Source organism: Chrysemys picta, chromosome 1, assembly GCF_011386835.1.
Source record: "Chrysemys picta bellii isolate R12L10 chromosome 1, ASM1138683v2, whole genome shotgun sequence".
NCBI classification, from domain to species: domain Eukaryota; kingdom Metazoa; phylum Chordata; order Testudines; family Emydidae; genus Chrysemys; species Chrysemys picta.
The window spans coordinates 297,916,957-297,940,081 of NC_088791.1; the positions used below are offsets into that span (position 1 = coordinate 297,916,957).

The window sequence follows — 23,125 nt, forward strand, 5'->3', positions numbered from 1 at the left end:
ACATGTTATTGGTCTATTACTAGATGGAAATAGAGTTTTCAATAATAATGCAGAAAAGGAAGAAGTGTCCAATAAATATTTTTGTTCTGTATTTGGTGAAAAAAACGATATAGACTCATCGTATTGTGATGATAATACTCTTTCCATTCCACTAGTATCTCTGTAGAATGTTATATAGAGTTTGATATTTTAAAATCAGCATGTCCAAATAATTTGCATCCAAGAGTTTTAAAAGAGCCAACTGAGGAGCTTGCTGGAATGTTAATGTTGATTTTCAGTAAGTTTTGCAGCACTGGGGAAGGTCTAGACCAGTGCTTCTCAAAGCCGGTCCGCCGCTTGTTCAGGGAAAGCCCCTGGCGGTCCAGGCCGGTTTACCTGCCACGTCCGCAGGTTCGGCTGATTGCGGCTCCCACTGGCCGCGGTTTGCCGCTCCAGGCCAATGGGAGCTGCGGGAAGGGCGGCCAGCACATCCCTCGGCCCGCGCCGCTTCCCGCAGCCCCCATTGCCCTGGAGCGGCAAACCGCGGCCAGTGGGAGCCGCGATCAGCCGAACCTGCAGACGTGGCAGGTAAGCAAACCGGGCCGGACCGCCAGGAGCTTTCCCTGAATAACTGGCAGCCCGACTTTGAGAAGCACTGGTCTAGAAGGCTGGAAGAAAGCTAATGTGACAATTTTTAAAACGGGTAAACAAGATATTATAAATCTGTCAGCCTGACATCAGTCTTTGGCAAGGTAATGGAGTGGCTGATATGGGACTTGATTAATAAAGAATTAAAGAAGGGTAACATACTTAATTCAAATCAACATGGGTATATGGAAAACAGATCCTATCAAAATAACTTGATATCTCTTTAGGATGAGATTACAAGTGTGGTTGATAAATGTAATAGTGCTGACATAATACACTGAGGTTTCTGTAAGGCTTTTGACTTGGCACCACACAGAATTTTGTTTAAAAAGCATAATGATATAAAATTAACATGGTACACATTAAATAGATTAAAAACTGAGTAACTGATAGATCTCAAAATTATTTAATGGGAAATCATCACCAAGTGGGTTTGTTTCCAGTGGGGTCCTGCAGGGATCAGTTCTTGGTCCTATACTGTTTAACATTTTTATTGATGACCTGGAAGAAAATACAAAATCATAAAATTTGCGGTTGACACAAAAATTAGGAGATCGCTAAATAATGAATAGGACAGGTCACTGATTCAGAGTGATCTGGATCAGCGGTTCTCAACTGGGGGTCCGCAAGTCCTTTCAGGGGGGGCTGCAGGGCCTCGCGGCTGAAACCTGGAGCCCCAAGCCCCGGCACTACACCGGCACCCCCAAAAGCCAGGAGAGGCGTGGGGATGAAGCCAGCAAACCTTCCCCCCCACCCCACCCCCAAGCCAGGAGCAGCAGGGGGCTGAAGCTGGGATCCTCACTGGGAGCCCCCCCCCCCGCCCGTACACAGCCCTTAGCTACCCCCTGCCTGTACCCTGAACTATTTTTTTGCCAACACACAGCCCCTAGTACCCCCTCCCTGCACCCTGAGCTATACCCCTCACTTCATACAGCCCCTTGTTACCCCCTGCCTGCACACAGCCCTTAGTACCCCTCTCCCTGCACCTTGAGCGGTTTTCACACTTTTTAAACTGAATCTCCCCTTTGAGTTATATTTTTTGTTTGCATCCCCCCCCAGCCCAGATAGGCTGGGAGACCTCCTGAGTGAGTCGGGGTGGAGGTGGCACTCCCTCTCTGGACCCTGTTGTGTGGAGCTGGCTCGAGCCCCATCAGCCCTTGCCCTGCCCCAAAATAGAAGTAAAACTATGCCTATGCCCAAGGCCCACCACCACCCCCCAGCCCGGAGTCCCTCCCCACCCCCACCCCTTGCTGGGTCATGGAGCTTTTATAGCATGTTGAGGGGGGACTCAGCAAGAAAAAGGTGAAGAACCCCTGATCTGGATCACTTGTTAAGCTGGGTGCAAGTAAACTGTGTTTTAATATGGCTAAATGTTCCTAGATGTATACACTTACAAAGAACAGAGGCCCTACTTACAGACTGGGGGACCTTATTTACTTTACATACAACAATAGTTTCATTATTTATTATATACTTATAGAAAGAGACCTTCTAAAAAGGTTAAAATGTATTACTGGCACACAAAACCTTCAATTAGAGTGAATAAATGAAGACCCGGCACACCACTTCTGAAAGGTTGCCCACTCCTGCTCTAGTGCTTCCATTACATGTGTGTTCCTCCCATTCATGTACTCTGACACCAACTTCTGTACCTGCATGCACACTCCTGTTTGGGGTTTTTTGATAGTAACAGAAAAAAACATCAAAAATATGAACAACTGGTTTAAACAAGTAAAGAAATATTTTTGCAAAGGAACTTGGGGATAGTACAAAGCTGCTTTACTTCCTTTTGCTGAAATTGACCAATTTCAGTTTGATGATATCCCTTAATGAATTGACCCTGACTGTACCCCTGTGAAGTATAATTATCACCGTTTTACACAGGGGGAACTTAAGCACAGAAAGGTTAAGTGACATGCACAAGTCTGTGTCACAGCCAGGAAAAGAACCCAGATCTCCTGACTCCCAGTGCCAAGCATGAACAATTACGAGAAAAGAAGAACAGGAGGACTTGTGGCACCTTAGAGACTAACAAATTTATTACATCCGAAGAAGTGGGCTGTAGTCCACGAAAGCTTATGCTCTAATAAATTTGTTAGTCTCTAAGGTGCCACAAGTCCTCCTGTTCTTCTTTTTGCGGATACAGACTAACACGGCTGCTACTCTGAAACCTTTAATTACGAGAAAGCCATCCTCATTATTATTCTGCAGCATCGTTTTACATTATTGCGAAGTGCTTTTCAGTCTGTAGATTAGCAAATAATATTTAGCATTTATGTAGGAATTTTCATCTTCATAAGTCTTAGCAAGGTGGAGGTAGTGCTGTTATTTACATAATGCCCAACAGTGATCTGTGTACTCCATAGATCTGTGAGAAGATGAACCCTCCCCAAAGACCTTACTGCAGCCCGAGGGCCGCAGGTTGCCCACCACTGCCTTACGGTCTAAGAGCTAGATCCTACAACTGGATCCACACAGGTAGACCCATGTACCCACACAGATCCAGTTCCAGGATCTAGCCCTAAATGGACAACATTCAGGAACAGGAGGGATGCAGCACAAACCCTTTTCTCACTTTTCCTGTTATCCGTTCTGTGTGGGGCATTTGTTTTTATCCAGGCCCTTTTGCATTTTTGACTGTGATTAGCCTTTGTGTGACTTCTCTTTGTATTTTAATCTCTGCCTCGTTGTCTTTTTAACCCTTTCCTACTTTTTATTAATTATTTGTGTTAAGATAGCGCCTAGAGTCCCCAGCTGAGATCAGGCCCTAGTGTGCAGACAGATAGTGAGAAACAGTCCCTATCCCAAAGAGCTTACAATCTAAATAGACAAGTCAGAAACGGGTGGGAGGGGAACCAGAGGCACAGAGTGTGAAGTAACTTGCCCAAGGTCACATAGCTGGTCAGTGGCAGAGCCAGAAATAGACCCTCAGTCTCCTGATTCAGTCCAGTGCTCTACCACGTGAACAGTGCTGCTTCTATTGTACAGATGGGAAGACTGAGCTTGCCCAAGGTCACAAATGGAATGTGAGTCAACAGCTGGGATTAGAATTTAGGAGTTCCTGGTTCTTGGTGCTGTATTTGACCATGCTGCCTCTCTCTCACTCATGTATTAAAAATAAACGTTTAAAGCCCCACAGTCCTGGAGAAATTAAACAAGATTTTCTTTATCCTTACAGGTAATAGGCTCCAGCACTCTCTGATGTGACATCACCAGCAGAGAGCATCTTGAAACATCACACCTAGTGGGAGCTAGCAGTTGCTGAGGCTCTGAGTGTTGGGGATTTGCATGACAACAGAAAAAGTGAAGTTTATATTACTGGTGTGTTGAATGAACATCTTACCTGGGTCCTTGGGGACACTGGACACATTGTACTGAAAGAGTTTGAATTATGACTTTTATTTGCAGATGGCCTTAAAAAATTATTGCAGCTGCCAGATAAGAAAAATGAGATAATGTGGTAAGGCAAAAGAGGATGAGAAGGAAAACACTGAAAGGATAAGGACAGAAAAGGAGAATAGAGATTCACTATAACAAGGCTAGGGGGTTAAAAAATTTCTGGTTTACAGAAAATGGGTATTGCCCAGGGTGGTGCTGGCCTTGACAATGTTTTAGTGGCAGTGGTTGCAGACCTCTGACTTCCTTCTGTTATTGAGGAACCATCTAATTTCACCTTCCTGTCTTTTCCTTTCCCCTTTTTACTTGCAAATCTCTTTTCTATAATCCCATTATGTTAAAGAAACAACATTTCCTCCTTCTTTCCTGTGAACTCAGGGAGGAGATTTGTGGGAGTTGGCGGTACTACTTTGCTTATTTAAACTGTGACAGATACTTTAATGCAGCTGCAGTTAGATGTGTGAAAGAACAAGCTTGAGGTGCTGATGGCAGCAGACTAATATCTTCTAAACTAAAGGTGCTACACATCATATGAAGTGACTCACAAGCCCATGCAAGGTTGTTGGTATCTGCATGAAATGTTCTTCACTGAGCCATGTATTGCTGAGCAAGTTTGGAAGTTTTCATATTGATCCCTGCCCCCACCAGTGGCTTTCCAAGAAAAAATTCTAGTTCTCATTCCTCCAATCCCAGTTGCTAGAGCCCCTAGCAGCTAACTTCTGTAACGATGCTGGTTCTGGTGGCATCCAACTGAGAGTGCCATTTCAGAACAAATTGCTTAAAACAGGGCAGTTACAGCCCAAGGCTGGGGTTTTTCCACCTCGAAGGCAAACCAAACCAGCCAGACAAAGAGGACTTTGGTCTCACCCCACTAGCTAACCACAATTCACACAAGCAATTCCCTTAGACACTCCAGTTTCCCAGTATCACCACCAGTGCCACTCGTTAGGGGGACAAATGGTTATGAAAACCAATACCCCAGTAAAAGAAAAAAGGCTCTCTCGATCCAAAAGGACCAAGCCCCAGACCCAAGTCAATATACAAATCAGATCTTACCCACAAATCACGCAGTTGCCAATCCTTTCGAATCTAAAATCTAAAGGTTTATTCATAAAAGGAAAAAGATTTAGATGAGAGCTAGAATTGGTTAGATGGAATCAATTCCATACAGTAATGTCAAAGTCTTGGTTCAGGCTTGTAGCAGTGATAGAATAAACTGCAGATTCAAATCAAGTCTCTGGAGTACATCCACAGCTGGGATGGGTCATCAGTCCATTGTTGAGAGCTTCAGTTTGTAGCAAAGTCCCTCCAGAGGTAAGAAGCAGGATTGAAGACAAGATGGAGATGAGTCATCAGCCTTTTATAGTCTTTTCCAGGTATAAGAACACCTCCTTGTTCTTACTGTGGAAAATTACAGCAAAATGGAGTCTGGAGTCACATGGGCAAGTTCCTGCATACTTTGCTGAGTTACAAGGCGTATCTGCCTTCTCTCAATGGGTCAATTGTATAGCTGATGGTCTTTAATGGGCCATCAAGCAGGCTAGGCAGACCTAACACCAACTTGTCTGGGATGTCTCCCAGAAGCATAGCATAAGTTTGAAATACAGACAGTATAGAGCCAATATTCATAACTTCAACTACAAAATTGATACACACATATAGACAGCATAATCATAACCGGTAAACCATAACCTTGTCTTAGACACCTCATTTGACCCCCTTTATACAAGATTTGGTGCCACAACAGGACTTTGGTTGCAACCATGTTCTATACGATCCCAGTTCAAGTCAATAACGTGACAACTTCTATTCTGTTTTTATCTCAGCAAGTCATGTTTTATTCATGCCAGTCAATCACTGCTAGAGTGGCTGGGCACAAAGTTTACTGGGATGCAAGTGGAATCGAAGCTAGATCTGGAAATGCTGTGGGCCCTCACCAGCTACACTTTCTGTATTCCTCCCAGCTGGTATAGGGTGGTTGCATTAACAGTTTTATGTTTTGTTCCACAGTCTCTCTCCAGGTGACTTCCAGATAATGGAGAAGATGGTGAAAAGGAAGTGTGCATTTTGTCCAGCAGATGAAGAGTGTGCTATAATGTACATTGCAGAAAAGCAAAATCTTGCAGTTCATCAGGATTGTTTGGTGAGAGTTTTTCTTAACATATGAATAATATTAAAAGAATCAAGAAGGACCAAAAGGAAACATTTCAAAGACAATATGGACATTGTACATAATTGTTTACTCTAGAACAGTGGTTCTTAATGGGGAGTATGTGTACGCCGGGGGTACGCAGAGGTCTTCAGGGGTTACATCAACTCATCTAGATCAGGGGTGGGCAAACTTTTTGGCCCGAAGGCCACATCTGGGTGTGGAAATCGCATGCAGGGCCATGAATGTAGGGCTGGGGCAGGGGGTTGGGGTGCAGGAGGGAGTGCGGGGTGTGGGAGGGGATGTGTGGGGTGCAGGAGGGGTTCAAGGTGCGGGCTCCGGCCCGGCGTTGCTTACCTGGAGCGGCTCCGGGGTGGCAGCAGCGCGCAGCAGGGCTAAGGCAGGCTCCCGGCCTGCCCTGGCCCCACACCGCTCCCGGAAGTTGCCAGCACCACGTCCCTGTGGCCCCTGGGGGAGGGAGGAGCAGAGGGCTCTGCTCGCTGCCCTTGCCTGCGGGTACCTCCCCCGAAGCTCCCATTGGCTGCGGTTCCCCATTCCCAGCCAATGGGAGTGGTGCCAGCTGCTTCCGGGAGTGGCACAGGACCCGCGGCGCCATGAAGGTGGCAATCCTGTGGGCCGGATCTAAAGCCCTGATGGGCCGGATCCGACCCGCGGGCCATAGTTTGCCCATTCCTGATCTAGATATTTGCCTAGATTTACAACAGGCTACATAAAAAGCACTAGCGAAGTCAGTGCAAACTACAATTTCATACAATGACTTGTTTATACTGCTCTATATACTATACACTGAAATGTATTTCATTTGTATTCCGATAGATTTACTTTATAATTATCTGGTAAAAATGAGAAAGTAAGCACTTTTTCAGTAACAGTGTGCTGTGACACTACGTCTGATTTTGAAAGCAAGTAGTTTTTAAGTGAGGTGGAACTTTGGGGTACACAAGACAAATCAGACTCCTGAAAGGGGTACAGTAGTCTGGAAAGGTTGAGAGCCAGTGCTCTAGAAGAAAAGAGAACTCTTTCCCTCTCTGTATCAGAAGGCAATGAATGATCTACAATTTCATGGTCTTCTGGTGCTCCAATGATTAGAGCTTCAGACAGTTATATATATATTTTTTTACTTGTCCAAATGGTTGGTGCATTGAGGTAGAGGGGAATAAGAAGAGTAATACAGGAGTTGGGATGGAATGTAGAAAGAGTAAAAACTAGCCCAATTCATCATTGCCTTGCTCTTTGTATAGTCACTTTACACCAGTGCAAAGTGACTGTAAAGTGTTACTAAATCAGAATAGTAGCATTTTACATCCAATTTTCACTGGTATAACTAGCGACGTAAGTTACAGGACAATGCTGAATAGGGCCCAGGAGTCTGGGTAGGCAGTAGAAGGAAGGACAACAAAAAAGCAGGACTGAAAATATCTGTTTTGTCACTTAAAAGAAAACCCTGGCAGTCAAAGGATTTCAGAGTTCAAGACAAGTTCAATATTTTGGTTAGCCATTGTTAAATTTAGAAACTATAGAAAGTGCCTTAACCTTAGGTAAGAATTCAGAACAAAAATGAACTTGTTTCGCAACAACTTTGAAACCCTTTGACTTCCAATGATTTTGAATGGCAAAGCAGTCTTTGTGGCACCTTAGAGACTAACAAATTTATTAGAGCATAAGCTTTTGTGGGCTACTGCCCACTTCTTCAGATGCATATAGAGTGGAACATATATTGAGGAGATATATGCATCCGAAGAAGTGGGCAGTAGCCCACGAAAGCTTATGCTCTAATAAATTTGTTAGTCTCTAAGGTGCCACAAGTACTCCTGTTCTTTTTGTGGATACAGACTAACACGGCTGCTACTCTGAAAGCAGTCTTTCAGTCCCTGTCCCAATCCTGCAAAGACTTATGCATGTGCTAGATTGGCTATAATGTGAGTAGTCTCAACTGAAGTAATTGAATCAGACTCCTTACAGTGCGAACAGGTAAACATGTCCCTAGTCTTTGCAGGATCAAGGCCGTAATTTGCATGATCAAAGTGGCAAGATGGCAGCTTCTTGTGTGTGTCTTAAATATAAGGAATAATTAAGTGGGGTTTTAATTTAAGAGTTGGCTATGAAAAAATGTCCTTGTGAGGTTCTAGGTTTATTGTGGTTCTAGAACAAATTTACTCAGTTTGCAAATAGAATCTGTCTTCTATCTGCTAGCCCTTTAATCTTACCCTTGGATATTTCTTCCTTTCACATCGGCACCAGTAATAAAGATTCTGGACATCATATTCTCACCTCAGCTAGGTGTAACTAAGGGCAGAATTTGGCTCCGCCATTGGAACTTAGTTAACTATTCTGTATACTTTTATGAGAGCCCTCTTCCTAAATTTATTTGTTCTGCTATAGTATCAGGAGAAAAGTAATATAAACAAATAGTCATTAAATATGCAGGTATGTTTTTAAACTCACAGAGTGCAGATCTTTTAAGTTAAAAGGTGCCATCTTTGCAGTCACTTTCCTTGCTATAACCACACCTATACCTTGATATTTTAGTGTGTAGGATACCTATTACATTAAACTGGAGCTTTTCTTTTTTTGATATCATACATCACAAATCCTTTGCTCCACTTTTATTTCTTCCCCTTATAGATCAGCTATCTATTGTTCTTGCTACATTGTGTTTATAGCTTTATTAATTTGATTACTTTTATTTTGCATTTTACAGTGTTATATGTTTCAAACATTCAGATTATTGAAAACAAACCAGTGTTGGTTTAGCAACATTGTTACAGCTTTACTAGTCACTCTGAACCCATAGTAACATGTGCTAAGTGGCTTCTTATCTCTAAGGCCTTGGCTACACTCAGGATTTCCCAGCGCTGCCGTGGCAGTGCTGTGAAGCGCGAGTGTAGTCGCACCGCCAGCGCTGCAAGAGCTCTCTCGCAGCGCTGTAAGAACTCCACCTCTCCGAGGGGAATAGCTTGCAGCGCTGAGAGCGAGCGTGCAGCGCTGCAGGCTCTGATTACACTGGCGCTTTACAGCGCTGGACTTGCTGTGCTCGGGGGGGGGGGTGTTTTCACACCCCTGAGCGCAGCAAGTTGCAGAGCTGTACACCGCCAGTGTAGCCAAGGCCTGAGTTTATGTTCTTATTCCTTTAGCTGACCAAGCTTTGTGTCTTCTTGTAAATTTATCATGTATTTTAAGTAACAGTTTTGGTGCTAGGTTTTGTTTAAGTATGATCATTTGTTTTCTTATAATCAAATGTAGTTATTAATTAATTATCCCTTCTAATTTGTTGTCATAGTCCAGTACATCAGCAGGTATTCATGCATACATTTCTGCTATATTTTTCCAGCCACTGTTCAACCTGTTTAAGTTGCTTCTCCAACAATTCACTGCCAGTCTTTGCCTGGTATCACATTGCCAGCGTTAATTCTGTTGTCACTTCCAACTGAGTCCCTCCCGAAAGATCCTGAGCTCTGTCAAACCTGCTGGGCTAACTGGCAAAAGAGGACATGGATAGGATGATGGCCTCCTTGATGAGCCCTGTAAAAATGCCATGTTCCCTTCATATGAAACCTCCTTTAACAGTTGGTGGAGTCTAGTATCGCTGGTCCAGTCTTGTAGGAGGGTGGAAAAGCTAAGCAGTGCTCCCCCACTCAATATGGGACAATGTTTGTTAAAAACAAAGACATAAAAATGTACCTGTCATCTGTTTCCTGGGCTGTAAACTGGCAAACGTTTAATTCTCTGGAATAAAAGGGCTTTAGAGAATTAACATGGTATACCTTAGGCTTTATGTTGGAGGTGGGGGAGGCTATGAGATAGTTAACAGCTCCTAGGCGCTCCTGGACCATGAATGGTCCTTTCCACGACGCTTCCATTTTATGGGCCTGGAGCGCCTTTAAGACCATGACTTGGTCTCCTACTTTGAAGGACCGTTCTCTGGAATGTTTATCATATCAGGCCTTTTGCTCTTTTTGAGCATTCTTTAGGTTTTCTTTAGCAAGAGCTAAAGAGTATCGGAGGGTGCTTTGTAGGTTGCTTACAAAGTCTAGAATGTTAGTTCCTGGAGAAGGCGTAAACCCCTCCCATTGCTGCTTCACCAACTGTAATGGCCCCTTAACCTCGCGGCCATACACAAGTTTAAATGGTGAAAACCCTAAACTGGAATGTGGTACAGCCCTGTAGGCAAACAGCAACTGCTGCAACACTAGGTCCCAATCATTGGAGTGTTCATTTACGAATTTACGTATCATGGCCCCCAAAGTTTTATTAAACCTCTCCACCAGGCCATTGATTTGACGGTGGTAAGGGGTGGCAACCAAGTGATTCACCCCATGAGCTTCCCACAGGTTTTTTATGGTCCCTGCCAGGAAATTAGTTTCCGAATCTGTAAGGATGTCGGAGGGCCAACCTACCCTGGCAAAAATGTCTGCTAATGCCTGGCACACACTTTGAGCCCTGGTGTTGCTTAAGGGTACTGCTTCTGGCCATTGGGTAGCAAAATCCATGAAAGTCAGTTCGTACTGCTTTCCTCTGGGTGTCTTTTTTGGGAAAGGACCCAGAATATCCACAGCTACTTGCTGAAATGGGACCTCAGTTATGGGTAGTGGCTGGAGAGGGGCTTTAACCTGGTCTTGGGGCTTTCCCACTCGTTGGCACACCTCACAAGACCGGACATAATTAGCAACGTCCTTGCCCATTCCCTCCCAGTGGAAGGACTTCCCCAACCGGTCTTTGGTTCTGTTCACCCCAGAATGGCCACTGGGATGATCATGGGCTAAGCTCAAGAGCTTTACCCGATACTTAGTGGGAACTACCAACTGTTTTTGAGGATGCCAGTCTTCCTGGTGCCCACCAGAAAGAGTCTCCTTGTATAAAAGTCCTTGTTCTACAACAAACCGGGATTGGTTAGAAGAGCTGAGAGGCGATAGGGTGCTCCGCGCCGCCGCCCAAGCTTTTTGAAGGCTGTCATCTGCTTCCTGCTCGGCCTGGAACTGTTTCCTTGATGCTGGAGACATCAGTTCCTTCTTGGACTGTGGACTGGGGCTTGGTCCCTCTGGAAGCGATGCAGGTGCTGAGGCTGTTTCCATTGACTGTGAACCGCTGTCCGCTGGTGCACTATGTGGTATTTCAGGTTTTGGCTGAGCCTCTTGGGTAGAGTTATCTGCTGCTTCCGCCAGGTCAGGCTTGCTGGTGCCCTCTGGCGTTGAAGTTGTAGACGGGTTTGCAAGCGCTGGACTCAGTGCTGGCAATGGTGCTGGTTGCATTGCCAGTTCCGGTTCTGGGACTGGCTTTGGCTGGGTCTCTGGGATTGGATCCACTACGGCTGTTGCAGTCGTTGGCAGGGGATCCGGTTCCACCACCTTTGTTTGGGTCTCTGGTAACACAGACGGGGCCCTGGTGGACGGCTCAGGAACAGGGATGGGGGTGAAAGCTTGCTTAACCTGGCTGCGGGTGACTATTCCCACCCTCTTGGCTAGCTTCACATGGTTGGCCAAGTCTTCCCCCAGCAGCATGGGAATGGGATAATTGTCATAGACTGCAAAAGTCCACATTCCTGACCAGCCTTTGTACTGGCAACTTGGCTGTAGGCAAGGTTACAGACTGTGACACGAAGGGTTGAATTGTCACTGGAGCCTCCGGGTTGATGAGTTTGGGGTCCACTAGGGATTGGTGAATAGTTGACACTTGTGCCCCAGTGTTCCTCCAAGCGATAACCTTCTTTCCGCCCACTCTCAAGGTTTCCCTTCGCTCCGAGGGTATGAGAGAGGCATCTGGGTCTGGGGATATTTGGTGTGATTGTGGTGTAATGAACTGTAATCGGTTGGGGTTCTTGGGGCAATAAGCCTTTATATGTCCCAGTTCATTACATTTAAAACATCACCCTGCTAAGGTATCACCAGGGCGATGTTGGTTGGTGGAGACTGGTGTGGTGGGGTGAGAAGGCGCCTGGGGTTTCCCTTGGGATGTGGGTGGGACCTTGGGTTGTCCCCGGTGGTAAGGTTTTGTTTCGGCTTGCCCCTTCTGATATTCGCTCCAACTGCTACTAGCTTTTTTTTTTCTGTCACCTCCACCCATTTGGCTCCAATCTCCCCCGCCTCGGTTACAGTTTTGGGCTTCCCATCTAGGATGTACCTTTCTATTTCCTCAGGAACACCCTCTAAAAACTGCTCCATTTGCATTATTAAGCGCAACTCTTCCGTAGATTTAACATTTGCTCCTGATACCCAGGCATCCCAATTTTTCCCAATGTGGTAGGCATGTCGGGTAAATGACACATCGGGTTTCCACCTTAGGGCTCTGAACCACCGACGGGCATGCTCAGGTGTTAGCCCCATTCTGATTCTGGCCTTGTTTTTAAAAAGTTCATAACTGTTTATGTGTTCCTTAGGCATTTCAGCCGCCACCTCTGCTAAGGGTCCACTGAGCTGCGGCCTCAGCTCTACCATGTACTGGTCTGTAGTGATGCTGTATCCAAGGCAGGCCCTTTCAAAATTTTCTAGGAAGGCCTCAGTATCATCGCCTGCCTTGTAGGTGGGGAATTTTTTGGGATGGGAAGTGGTACCTGGAGAGGGGTTGCTAGGATGGGCTGGTGCATCCTGCCTAGCCCTTGCTACTTCCAGTTCATGCTTCCTTTCTTTTTCTCTCTCCTCCATCTCTTTTTCTTTCAGCTCCATATCCCTCTTGTGGGCCTTCTCTTTGGCTTTTTCTTCTTTGGTAGTCATTTTTCTGTTTTCTTGTGCTGGGTCACACCCCTCTGCAGTTGACTGAAACTGGGATGCTCTCAGCTCTGGCTGCTGCTGAGTTAACAGAGACTTTCTAACTAGCTACTCCCGAGGATGTAAAAAAAAAAAAAAAAAAACAATTCAGCTTGTAAATTCCTTTTACCAGTTTGCTCAATGATTGAACCCTTCTCTTAACAAAGGCCCTTGTTAAAAAAACTTAACACCTCTGCCTTCAGGCAAGGAGAGATAAGATATGCATCTACCTTCAGCTCTGCTTTCCAAGCAGCTAGAAGGAAAAAAAAAATCTTACTGGCTTTTGGGTTTAAAATGAATCCCACCCCTGCCACCATGTCAAGGCTGTTTCCCCACTCTGAACTTTAGGGTAAAAATGTGGGGGCCTGCATGAAAACTTCTAAGCTTAACTACCAGCTTAGGTCTGGTCCGCTGCCACCATCCCAAAGCTAATTCCCTTCCCTGGGTAGCCTTGAGAGACCTTTACCAATTCCCTGATGAATACAGATCCAAAACCCCTTGGATCTTAAAACAAGGAGAAATTAACCATTCCCCTCCTTCCTCCCACCAACTCCTGGTGGATCAAGATCCAAACCCCTTGGATCTTAAAACAAGGAGAAATTAACCATTCCCCTCCTTCCTTCCACCAACTCCTGGTGGATCAAGATCCAAACCCCTTTGATTTTTCCTTGTTTTTAGATCCATCAGGTTCTTAAAAAGAAGGCTTTTAATTAAAGAAAAAAGGTAAAAATCATCTCTGTAAAATTAGTATGGAAAATAACTTTACAGGGTAATCAAACTTAAAGAGCTCAGAGGACCTCCCTCTAGCCTCAGGTTAAAAGCATAGCAAACAAAGATAAACACTTTAGTAAAAGGTACATTTACAAGTTGAGAAAAACAAAGTAAAACTAAGACGCCTTGCCTGGCTTTTTACTTACAAGTTTGAAATAGGAGAGACTTGTTCAGAAAGATTTGGAGAACCTGGATTGATGTCTGGTCCCTCTCAGTCCCGAGAACGAACAACTCCCAAACAAAGAGCACAAACAAAAGCCTTCCCCCCCCAAAGATTTGAAAGTATCTTGTCCCCTTATTGGTCCTTTGGGTCAGATGCCAGCCAGGTTACCTGAGCTTCTTAACCCTTTACAGGTAAAAGGATTTTGGAGTCTCTGGCCAGGAGGGATTTTATAGTACTGTACACAGGACAGCTGTTACACCCTTCCCTTTATAGTTACACCCTTCCCTTTATAGTTATGACAGGCCTCCTTGATGAGCCCTGTAAAAATGCCATGTTCCCTTCATATGAAACCTCCTTTAACAGTTGGTGGAGTCTTGTAGGAGGGTGGAAAAAGCTAAGCAGTGCTCCCCCACTCAATATGGGACAATGTTTGTTAAAAACAAAGAAATAAAAATGTACCCCTTTAGGGGGCTTTGTGGGGTGAATAAAAATGCAGATTTTTTTTTAAAGTGCACAGTTCTCATGTCTGACATTGAACTGAAGACCCATCTACTTTCTATCATTCCTTACTGATACACATCAGAGTCTCTCACTGGCTGAGTCACTCTGTTAATTACTGCTGTCTTTTGTTTTGTTTGTAGTTATATTCCTCGGGATTTGTAGAATCCGAAGAGCATAACCCAGAGAATCAGGATACAAGGTTTGATGTGGCCTCAGTTCAGAGTGAAATCAGGAGAGGAAAGCGGCTGGTAAGGCAGCTTCTTTCAAATATTGCCTTGTTTATAATTTATAGTAAGAACAGCAGCACGTTAGATCATGAAGTCTGTTTGTCACATTTTTATGACCTTGTGACATAGAAGCTTGAATAAAATGCATACAAGAACCCAGTCATTCTGACTTACCAAAGATCAGAGTAATTAAAGATCAGAAACATGAGTCTGATTCTGCACTTAGTGGAACCTAAAGTATATAGCTACTTTTGTCTGGCAGTAGAAATTAAGGCTGTTTTGGTTCCTTTCTAAGAAAAGGCACATTTTGGCAGAGGGCAGATTTTGGGTCCTGCTAAGCTTACACATAAGTAACCTCCTGATTTGTGGGACCTAGAAAAGGAAAAGATTTCTTATTAAATGAGAGCTAAGTTTCTAGTCCTTTTGCTTTTGAATTTACTTTTGAAAGTGGAGCTTGGGCGTTTTTGAAAATTGTTCCCAACATCTCCATACTTGTAAACTGAGCAAATTTAATGTGAAATATTTACAGATGTAAAGCCCAACACTGTCACTATCATTGAGTCCCTTCTAAGAATATTAACTGATTTTAATATAATTGTGTAAGAGCAGAGAGAATAATAGAAAGTTGGTTGAAAAATGAGCTGAGCTGCGGTTTGGAGGAGTGACTTTGCATGACGAACAGGAAGAGGGAGGCTGAGAGTTAAAGATTTAAGCACGTTCACTGATGAAGCTATTTACTCTCAAGTATAAGATTTTAGTTACTAATTATAAAGTGTCTATATCTGCTAACAACTTAACTCCGTCTGCTGTAGATGTGCAACTTCTGTCGCAAGAAAGGAGCCACTGTGGGATGTGAGATAAAAACCTGCCGGAGGAGTTATCACTACTTTTGTGCACTGTGTGATGATGCAGCGTTAGAAACTGATGGAGGGCAAGGAATTTACCGGTATTTAACAAACCATTTTCTAATTTTTTGTAGGTTATGGTGGCATTGTCAAAAAAGAGGTTAATTTTTTTTTAAATGCAGAAAACATTGATGTGTATGTCCCCCTAAAAGGTCCTTTGCAACCCAGCTGTGTTTGAAACTCTGTGTGTTTGAGAGCAGTAGAAAAAAATGTTTCTATCTAGCACTGCAATGGAAAAAAACTCCATTTAATGACAGGAATATATAGATGGTTCCACTCACTGCAGTAGCGCACGCTGGTGTCAGGTTGTGGTGCACCATTGACCATAACGTCTTTGGCCGCGTTGATGTTTTGTCTCTATTTGTCTTCCACAGCCCAGCCTTCCGGCCAGGTCATATTTAAGTTCCGTCTCCACTTAGGGTAACAAAAGTCCAGCTAAAGAATGCAAATAAACCTCCAGACAAATGATCTTTCTGCCCCTTCACGCTATGTTGAAGTTTCCTGTTCTGCACCCCTTACTCCTCAGCACTGCGGAGTTCCTTCTTTGCATCTTAGGCTGAGCACTGTCTGCCTCCCAGGGCTTATTCTCTGGACGCCCTTCTTAGCAGGTTTCCCCACTGCCTTCCCCCTCCAGGGACTCTGGCAGCTTCTCTCAGGGACCTCCCTGCTTCTTACAGGCCCTATCTCAGGACCTCCCACGGGAGCTAACCAGCTCCCTGGGGTTCTCTCCAGCCTGCCTCCACGAGGCCCTTCCCAGAAAGAGAAAATTCCCCCTGCTTCTCTTTCCTGGGTCTTCACCCTTTAAAGGCCAGCCACCCTGTGACAATATCCATCAGTCTGACAGAATCCCGAAAGACCATGGAGCTAAAATTGAGACGCAGTTTTCATTAGCCATCTGGTCAGTAAACATTTCTGCCCCACAAGGTAGAATATTGCTTCCACCCAAATTCAGGTTTACTCCGGGTTCACATGCTTCAGTGAATAGTCTCAGTACAAGGACACTGCCGCGCTCTCTAAGACCATCTACCTTAGAGAGCTTTGGTAGTTTCCCCTCTGGTTCAGCACCTGGAATGCTAGTGGAAAACTTTGTGTCCCCATACAAAAGAACTTCTCCTGTTTCATATGTGTTCCCAATACCAGCAGAATTGAACTAGCTTTGAGCAAGTCTTCTAAATGCCTTCCAAACCCACTGTAATGGTGGTATACGCATATACCAGAATTTTGTAACATTTCAGCCAGAGATGGTGCTGGTTGTTCAAAGAAAAGAGGTTCTCCCTCATTGTTCTAAATGTTGGGATTGCAGCTGACTGTGGAGGTGGCCGATATATTTTGGTAAAGTTTGGAGTGCTCAGAATCCACAACGTCTGTTTCTGTGCTATGGAATGATGACAGTTGAAGCTTACTCTGTCATTTTAGGGTGTGGACTTTATTATTGTTACCTCTTCCAGGAAGAGGCAAGGCACTACAACCAGTATGGGTTTTCACATGACAAAATACATGCACCATTGGGTTATTTGGTAGGGCTGTCAATCTGGCATGTTTCACAAGCACAAAAATAGTCCTTTCCCACTGATTCCGGTAGCAGTTTAACTGTCCCAGCTCTGCCACTGGCTTGGTATGTGATGCTAAACAAGTGACAAGCTCTGTGAGTCTTAGTTTCCCCAACTGTAAAATGGGGATGATGTGACATTTAACTTGTTAACTTACTAATGTTTGTAAAGCACTCTACAGACCTCAGTTCAGAATCTCTGAGGCTGACGAAGGAGAGTAGCCTAAAAGAGAAACTTTCTGGGAGCAGAAGACAAAGCATGGCTGATGTAGGATGGCTTTAGAAAGTGTGGAAAAAATATGTTGGCCCAAAATAGACTCCAGGATTCAATTTCTGCATCCTGAAAGCCTATCATTGAACAGCCGTTAAGAAATGAATCAAATAGCTTCAGATTTATAAAGAGGTGGTTGTGCTTAGAATTTGATTAATTTCTGCCAGGAGGTGTGACAGTGAAAACTATTAAACGTGAAACATAACTGATGAGGTCTTAAGACTTTTAGTAAATTATCAGATTAAACGCTCATTAAGTTGAGGAGCATAGCATTGGTACCAAATTTCTAAATCGGTGGCTGAAGAATGATACATTGATACAGATTAGATTGGAGCACGATGAGGGGGAAAATGTGGGGATTAGACACAAACTTTTTTTTTTGTTTTTGCATTATACATAGGACTTTATCAAATTCATGGCTGTGAAAAATGAATCACGGACCATGAAACCTGATCTCCACCGTGAAATCTGGCATGCAGCCTGGAGCTCCTACCCTGCACAGGGCTCCAGTTGCTAGTCCCAGCTGGGGATGGGGAGGGACAAGACTTTCTCTTCCCCTTTGAGGCCACTCCTGGGGAGGGTCAGACTCACCTCCAGGATCTCCCCTGGCTACGAGAAGCTGGCGGCCCCAGATGCGGAGAGGCTGCAGGTCCAGCTGTCAGTGCCCCACTCAGGCAGGAGACTGCTGAGAAAACCATTACTGCTATGGTAACACACACAGACACACACACCCCATACCCTGTGACCCTCACTGCTGCACTGCTGGCGGTGGCGCTGGCTTTAGAGATGGGCGCCTGGCCAGCAGCTTTCCTCTCTGGCTGCCCGGCTCTGAATGCAGCGCCCCTGCCAGCAGCAGGGCAGAAGTAAGGGAGGCAATCCCACAACTCCTCTACAATAGCCTTGCAACCCTCCCACCCTGACCCCCTTTTGGGTCAGGACCCCCACGGTTACAACACCATGAAATTTCAGATGTAAAAGTCTGAAAACGTCAACTTGACTAATTTAAAAACCCCTGGCTGTGAAATTGACCAAAATGGACTGTGAATTTGGTAGGGCCCTAATTATACATCAGTGATGCACATAAAGGGACATGCAGCAGCATGCACAAGTTTGAAGCTAAGCTAGCAAACCTAGGCGGGCCAGCCACTGCCCAAGAGTGGAGAAATTAGAGACATGAAAAACTGTGGGCATGGATTGACGACACATGCAATTGTGCATGGAAAAAACGTAAAGTAATGAGTATTGTGTCAAAATGGATAACGTCTTAAATGGATATGACTCGGATGGGGATTTAGAACTTAAAACCATCAGCATGATGATTAGTGTGATTAGGAAAGCAAATGGAATAGAGTGAAAATGAAAAGTGGTCATTATAGCACTATATAAAGAAAACAGCTGCAGAATTTAGCATAACTTGGGGAGCTCATTTGTAGAAACAGTACTGGAGCGTTGGAAATGCTCCAGAAGAGGGTAACCAGGATGATAAAAGGTGGAGGGATTATAAATATGTGAATTAGTAAAAATGTGTTAAAATGTGTTAATTGTATTTTAAAACATGTTAATTAGGAAAGAACCAGATAGGGCTGTGAGCTATTAAAAAAATAAAAATGTTGTGGTAATAAATAGGGCAAATTATTTTTAATGTGCAATTCCATACCTAGCTTTCTGGATTTAATTATTGAGAGTGCACACATCTGGTATTTGTGTGAGAAAATGAGCAGTCACGGTAGTTGCACATACAAAAGTAGGCCTCATTTTTATAAAAGAACAAAATGTGGACCTTTAGGATTAGGACGGTGTTAAAAAAAATTAGAAAATACACAGTACATTATTGCACCTCTGTTTTTGACAACATTTTCTTCAAAACATTTCAGTGCTAGTTTCTGAAAATAGGCCATCTCAGCCGTAATGCCAGCATTGTAATACAGTTTGAAAAGTGCATTGGGATCCTTCTGGAAGAAAGGTGTTCTATAAATGGTGGGCAGTTGTTTTGTGTTCTTCAGGAAAGCAACTGTTATATATTGTTCACCCTCTGGTAAACACAATTATTATTTACTATACCTGTCCTTAGTCTCTTATAGTAGACCCATGTTGCCCTCCAAAAATCTGCAACAACTGGTGGTAGCAGGGGGATTCCCCCTCCCCCCCCCCTTTACTGAACTCTCTAAATCAGGTAAAAAGGAATTAATGGAATAAGCCGCTGTTGGCCACTCTGCCTAAGCAATGGGTAGGGGTATGTCACAAGAGAACATGCTGGTTTAACAGTTAGTTCAAAACTGTACCATAACAGCATTTGAATCTATTCAAGCTTTGCAAATAAAGTTACAGGAGCTTGTATTATAAAAGTGCCTGTGGTAAGGCTCAACATGGTCAGATTTCATAGCTGAGGAAGATAATGCTCAAATTTCAGTTTTAAACAGGTTCAGTTTTGTGTTCAGATTTTTTTGTATCATTAGTATAGGTGCTGGTGAACAGAGGGAAGATATCTTGAAAAACAAAGTTAGTATATCATTGTTTACATATTAATTAATACTGTTTCTCTCTCTTTTAAAATTGAACCAATGTTTTAGAGTGTTCTGTCCAAAACATGACCCAGGCAAAAGGAGCAATCATTATGGTGAGTTTCTTTAATGGTTTGGTTGATTTCATTTATTTTTTAAATCTGCATTCTACATTATTTGCAGTGGGTCACCAATTCATATGAATAAAGTTAGTGTCACTCCATTCCCCTATAGAATTGTGGGTTTCGTAAAAAGTTACAACCGTGTTTCTAATCTTGCAGTAATGGTTCGGCTGAGATCCATGTATTTGCATAGAAAAGTCAAAGCATTTTACTTAAGAAGTATTTTGTATGTAAGAGTTGCCCTGAGCTTTTCCAGATAAATGTTAAAACTATAAAATAGAAACATTGTGGACCAGATTCTCAATAGAACTACATTGATTTGCACAAGCTGAGAATCTGGCCCTGTATTTAACATTATAGCTTCTTTCTATACTCCTATACCGACAGGGTCACATTCTAGAAAGTTGGCTGGCACCAACATTTGACTTAAGTATTTTGTTTTAAAATACATTCCACAGTTTCACAAGTGCTTCTTACCGTTTGTACTCTGAGATTGCTGGGCTGAGCAAAATGACTCGTAAAACATGAGCACAGTACTAAAGATGCACAAATTAACACTTGATTTGCCAAAAGAGAGCTGTTACAATACTAGTCACTTGGGATTCTTATCTGTAGTTATATTAAACCTTTTCAAATTAGCATTTTTCACATTCAAAATACTTTATAGTAGTGCCTTTCATTCTGCAGGATCCCAAAGAGCTTTATCAATGTAACACTGATATATAAACTACATATAAGGATCACTTCCTCTACCACTGAAACGCAGCAGTTTGAGCATGAAACACCTCAGCTTTCTAACACATTACAGCCATTCAGAATAGAAAGTGAAGAACCTGTAATAAGAACTGGGGAGAAGTGCCATGGGTTTTGTAATGACCACAAGAAGGCAGGGCCAATTTCATATCTCATCCAAAAACGTGGCCTCTTCAGCACCATAGTGTCATCTAATATCATTCTAGGACAGTAATTTAATGACCACTCATACAGCTGAGTACTGCTCGCTGAATTGGCAACACAAATTTCTGCCATACGGAAGATTTAATAAACCTCAGAGTTAGGACAAGCTTCGTTAATGTCTGTAAAATGCTGTTTAAGTACTTTTATGAGCTGGGTGAAACCTTGTTGTGGTTTGAGTTAAAACCCCATTCAGAGTGGTAGGTGTGAATTCACCCTTCAATTAACATAACTGTAAACATAAGCCCTCACCTAAAATAAAAGGAGGGTGAGCCCGCTCAGAAGCTGTTGGTGGAGTATTATTTTGGGTAGGGAGAATGTGTGTTTGTGTGAAGGCAGAAGAGACAAAAGACTGAAAAAGACAAGAACAGAGAGAGAGGCAGAGGCAAAAAACAAGAAAGCCAAGCAATAGCCTGAGCACAGTGTGACCCTGGAAAAAACTAGAGAGCAGTTTGGGGTTGGTTGGCTAAAGAGGCTTGAGGTTGTAAGATAAGAAATTGATCCTTTTGTTCTTGATTCCTCCTGCATTTGGGGAACAAGGACTTTGCACATGCATCAAAAGGAATACCAAACTCCATCAGTTTCTGCTTCCAGCTGGAACGTTCCCAAGGCCCTGAAAGGTGACTAGCCGCTCTGACTGAGAAGTGGCAACATTGATTTCAGGAGCAAGATCCAGTGTCCAAGGAGAGAGATCGTTAGCTCCCATAAATCAAAACTGGCCAGTGGGATTTAAAACAAGTCGTGAAACAGGAGTTGAAGGCATCACAAAATAATTTAAAACAAGAGATGAAGGCTTCACAAAAGGAACTAAACCATCGTCTGGAGGATTCCCAGAAAGGACTGCGGGTTGACAAGCAGGCAGAGGTCAAGTCTCTACAAAGAGCCCAGACAGGTTGGGAAGCCCAGTTGCAAAGTTCCCAGAATGGAATTGGAAGGTGATCAAACAGGTGACCAGTAACCTGACTGCCACAAACCAGAAGTTTTTTTCCATGAAATAGTGGAGACCAGGCAAGCGTTAGCCTGCTTGGAACTTGCTAACAGAGATGTGCTGCTGCAATGACTCAAGCATCGGAAAATTAAGCTCCAGAAGGAAATCAACAGATCACAATGGAACACAGCCACCTGAATGAGGAATTGAGCTGCCAGAAGACAAGTTTTCTATCTCATTTGTAACCTACAGAGGCCCAGAAGGGAGCGGTTGGGCTGTCCCAGCTCCAGTGATGCAAAATCCTATTATATCTTTGAGGGAAAAACTCCCTGGGAGGTTTATTTGGCTCAATCCAACAACATAGCTTATGGGGAAGATGGTCAGAAAGGGGGGTTACTAGTAGTCAATTTGGGTAGCCCAGCACTAATGGTGCTGCAGAACTTAACTCCATCTCTTTTCTGGGGGTATCTAGACCTGGTACAAGCCTTTGACATGTAGTTTGGAGCTAGCCATCAATCTGAGTTGGCCAGTGCACAGCTAAGACTTAGAAGGAGAGAGAAAGAAGAGACCCCACCTGAATTGGAAGAGGACCTGCAAGAGGCTTGTGTTCCTGGCATATCCTGATGCTACCGAGGCATAGATTAGCAATGGATCAATTTATAGATGCTCAGCTGACTTGGACTTGCAAATCAAGATCAGTGAAAACAAGGCAAAGCCACATTCTGAGAGGCTGTGGAATTTGCCACAGAACTTACCGTAAATGTTTTCTTGTAGCAGTTCATCAGAAAAGGAAGTAGCTGCCAGTGAGGAAGATGGAAACTTAATGTCATAAGCCCCGTAAGTATGGCTCTGTGTCTAACATGTATGATGAAAGAGGGGATTTTAATCTGATTCATGACTACACCTCTACCCCGAAATAACGCAACCCGATATAACACGAATTCGGATATAACACGGTAAATGTAAGAGTTTACATCTGGGGGGGCGGGGCTGCGCACTCCGGTGGATCAAAGCAAGTTCGATATAACGCAGTTTCACTTATAACGCGGTAAGATATTTGGCTCCCAAGGACAGCGTTATATTGGGGTAGAGGTGTATATTGAACAATTAGAACAAAGGATAAATTTGGTTTGTAAAACAAAGAAATTGGCAACAATGCAAAAATTAAAGGAAACAGTTCAGTTAAATGGTGGTACTGTGACAAAACTGGCCACAGAAAGGATTGTTATAAATTTAAGATGGGCCAGCACAGACTGGCACAAGTGTCTAGTGAAAGCCTTTCTCCTAGTAGGAGAAATGG

At 43.7% G+C, this 23,125-nt stretch overlaps 1 protein-coding gene across 1 annotated transcript in view; it reads left to right on the forward strand.

Moving 5' to 3' along the window:
* Nucleotides 1-23,125, forward strand: part of LOC101950365 (histone-lysine N-methyltransferase SETDB2) — a 93,792-nt gene that overhangs the window by 50,417 nt on the left and 20,250 nt on the right. Inside the window, exons 16-20 of the mRNA XM_065582429.1 lie at nucleotides 3,937-3,948; nucleotides 6,034-6,166; nucleotides 14,509-14,616; nucleotides 15,408-15,541; nucleotides 19,891-19,937. Coding sequence (XP_065438501.1) covers nucleotides 3,937-3,948; nucleotides 6,034-6,166; nucleotides 14,509-14,616; nucleotides 15,408-15,541; nucleotides 19,891-19,937 — 434 coding nt within the window. The remainder of the gene's footprint in view (nucleotides 1-3,936; nucleotides 3,949-6,033; nucleotides 6,167-14,508; nucleotides 14,617-15,407; nucleotides 15,542-19,890; nucleotides 19,938-23,125) is intronic.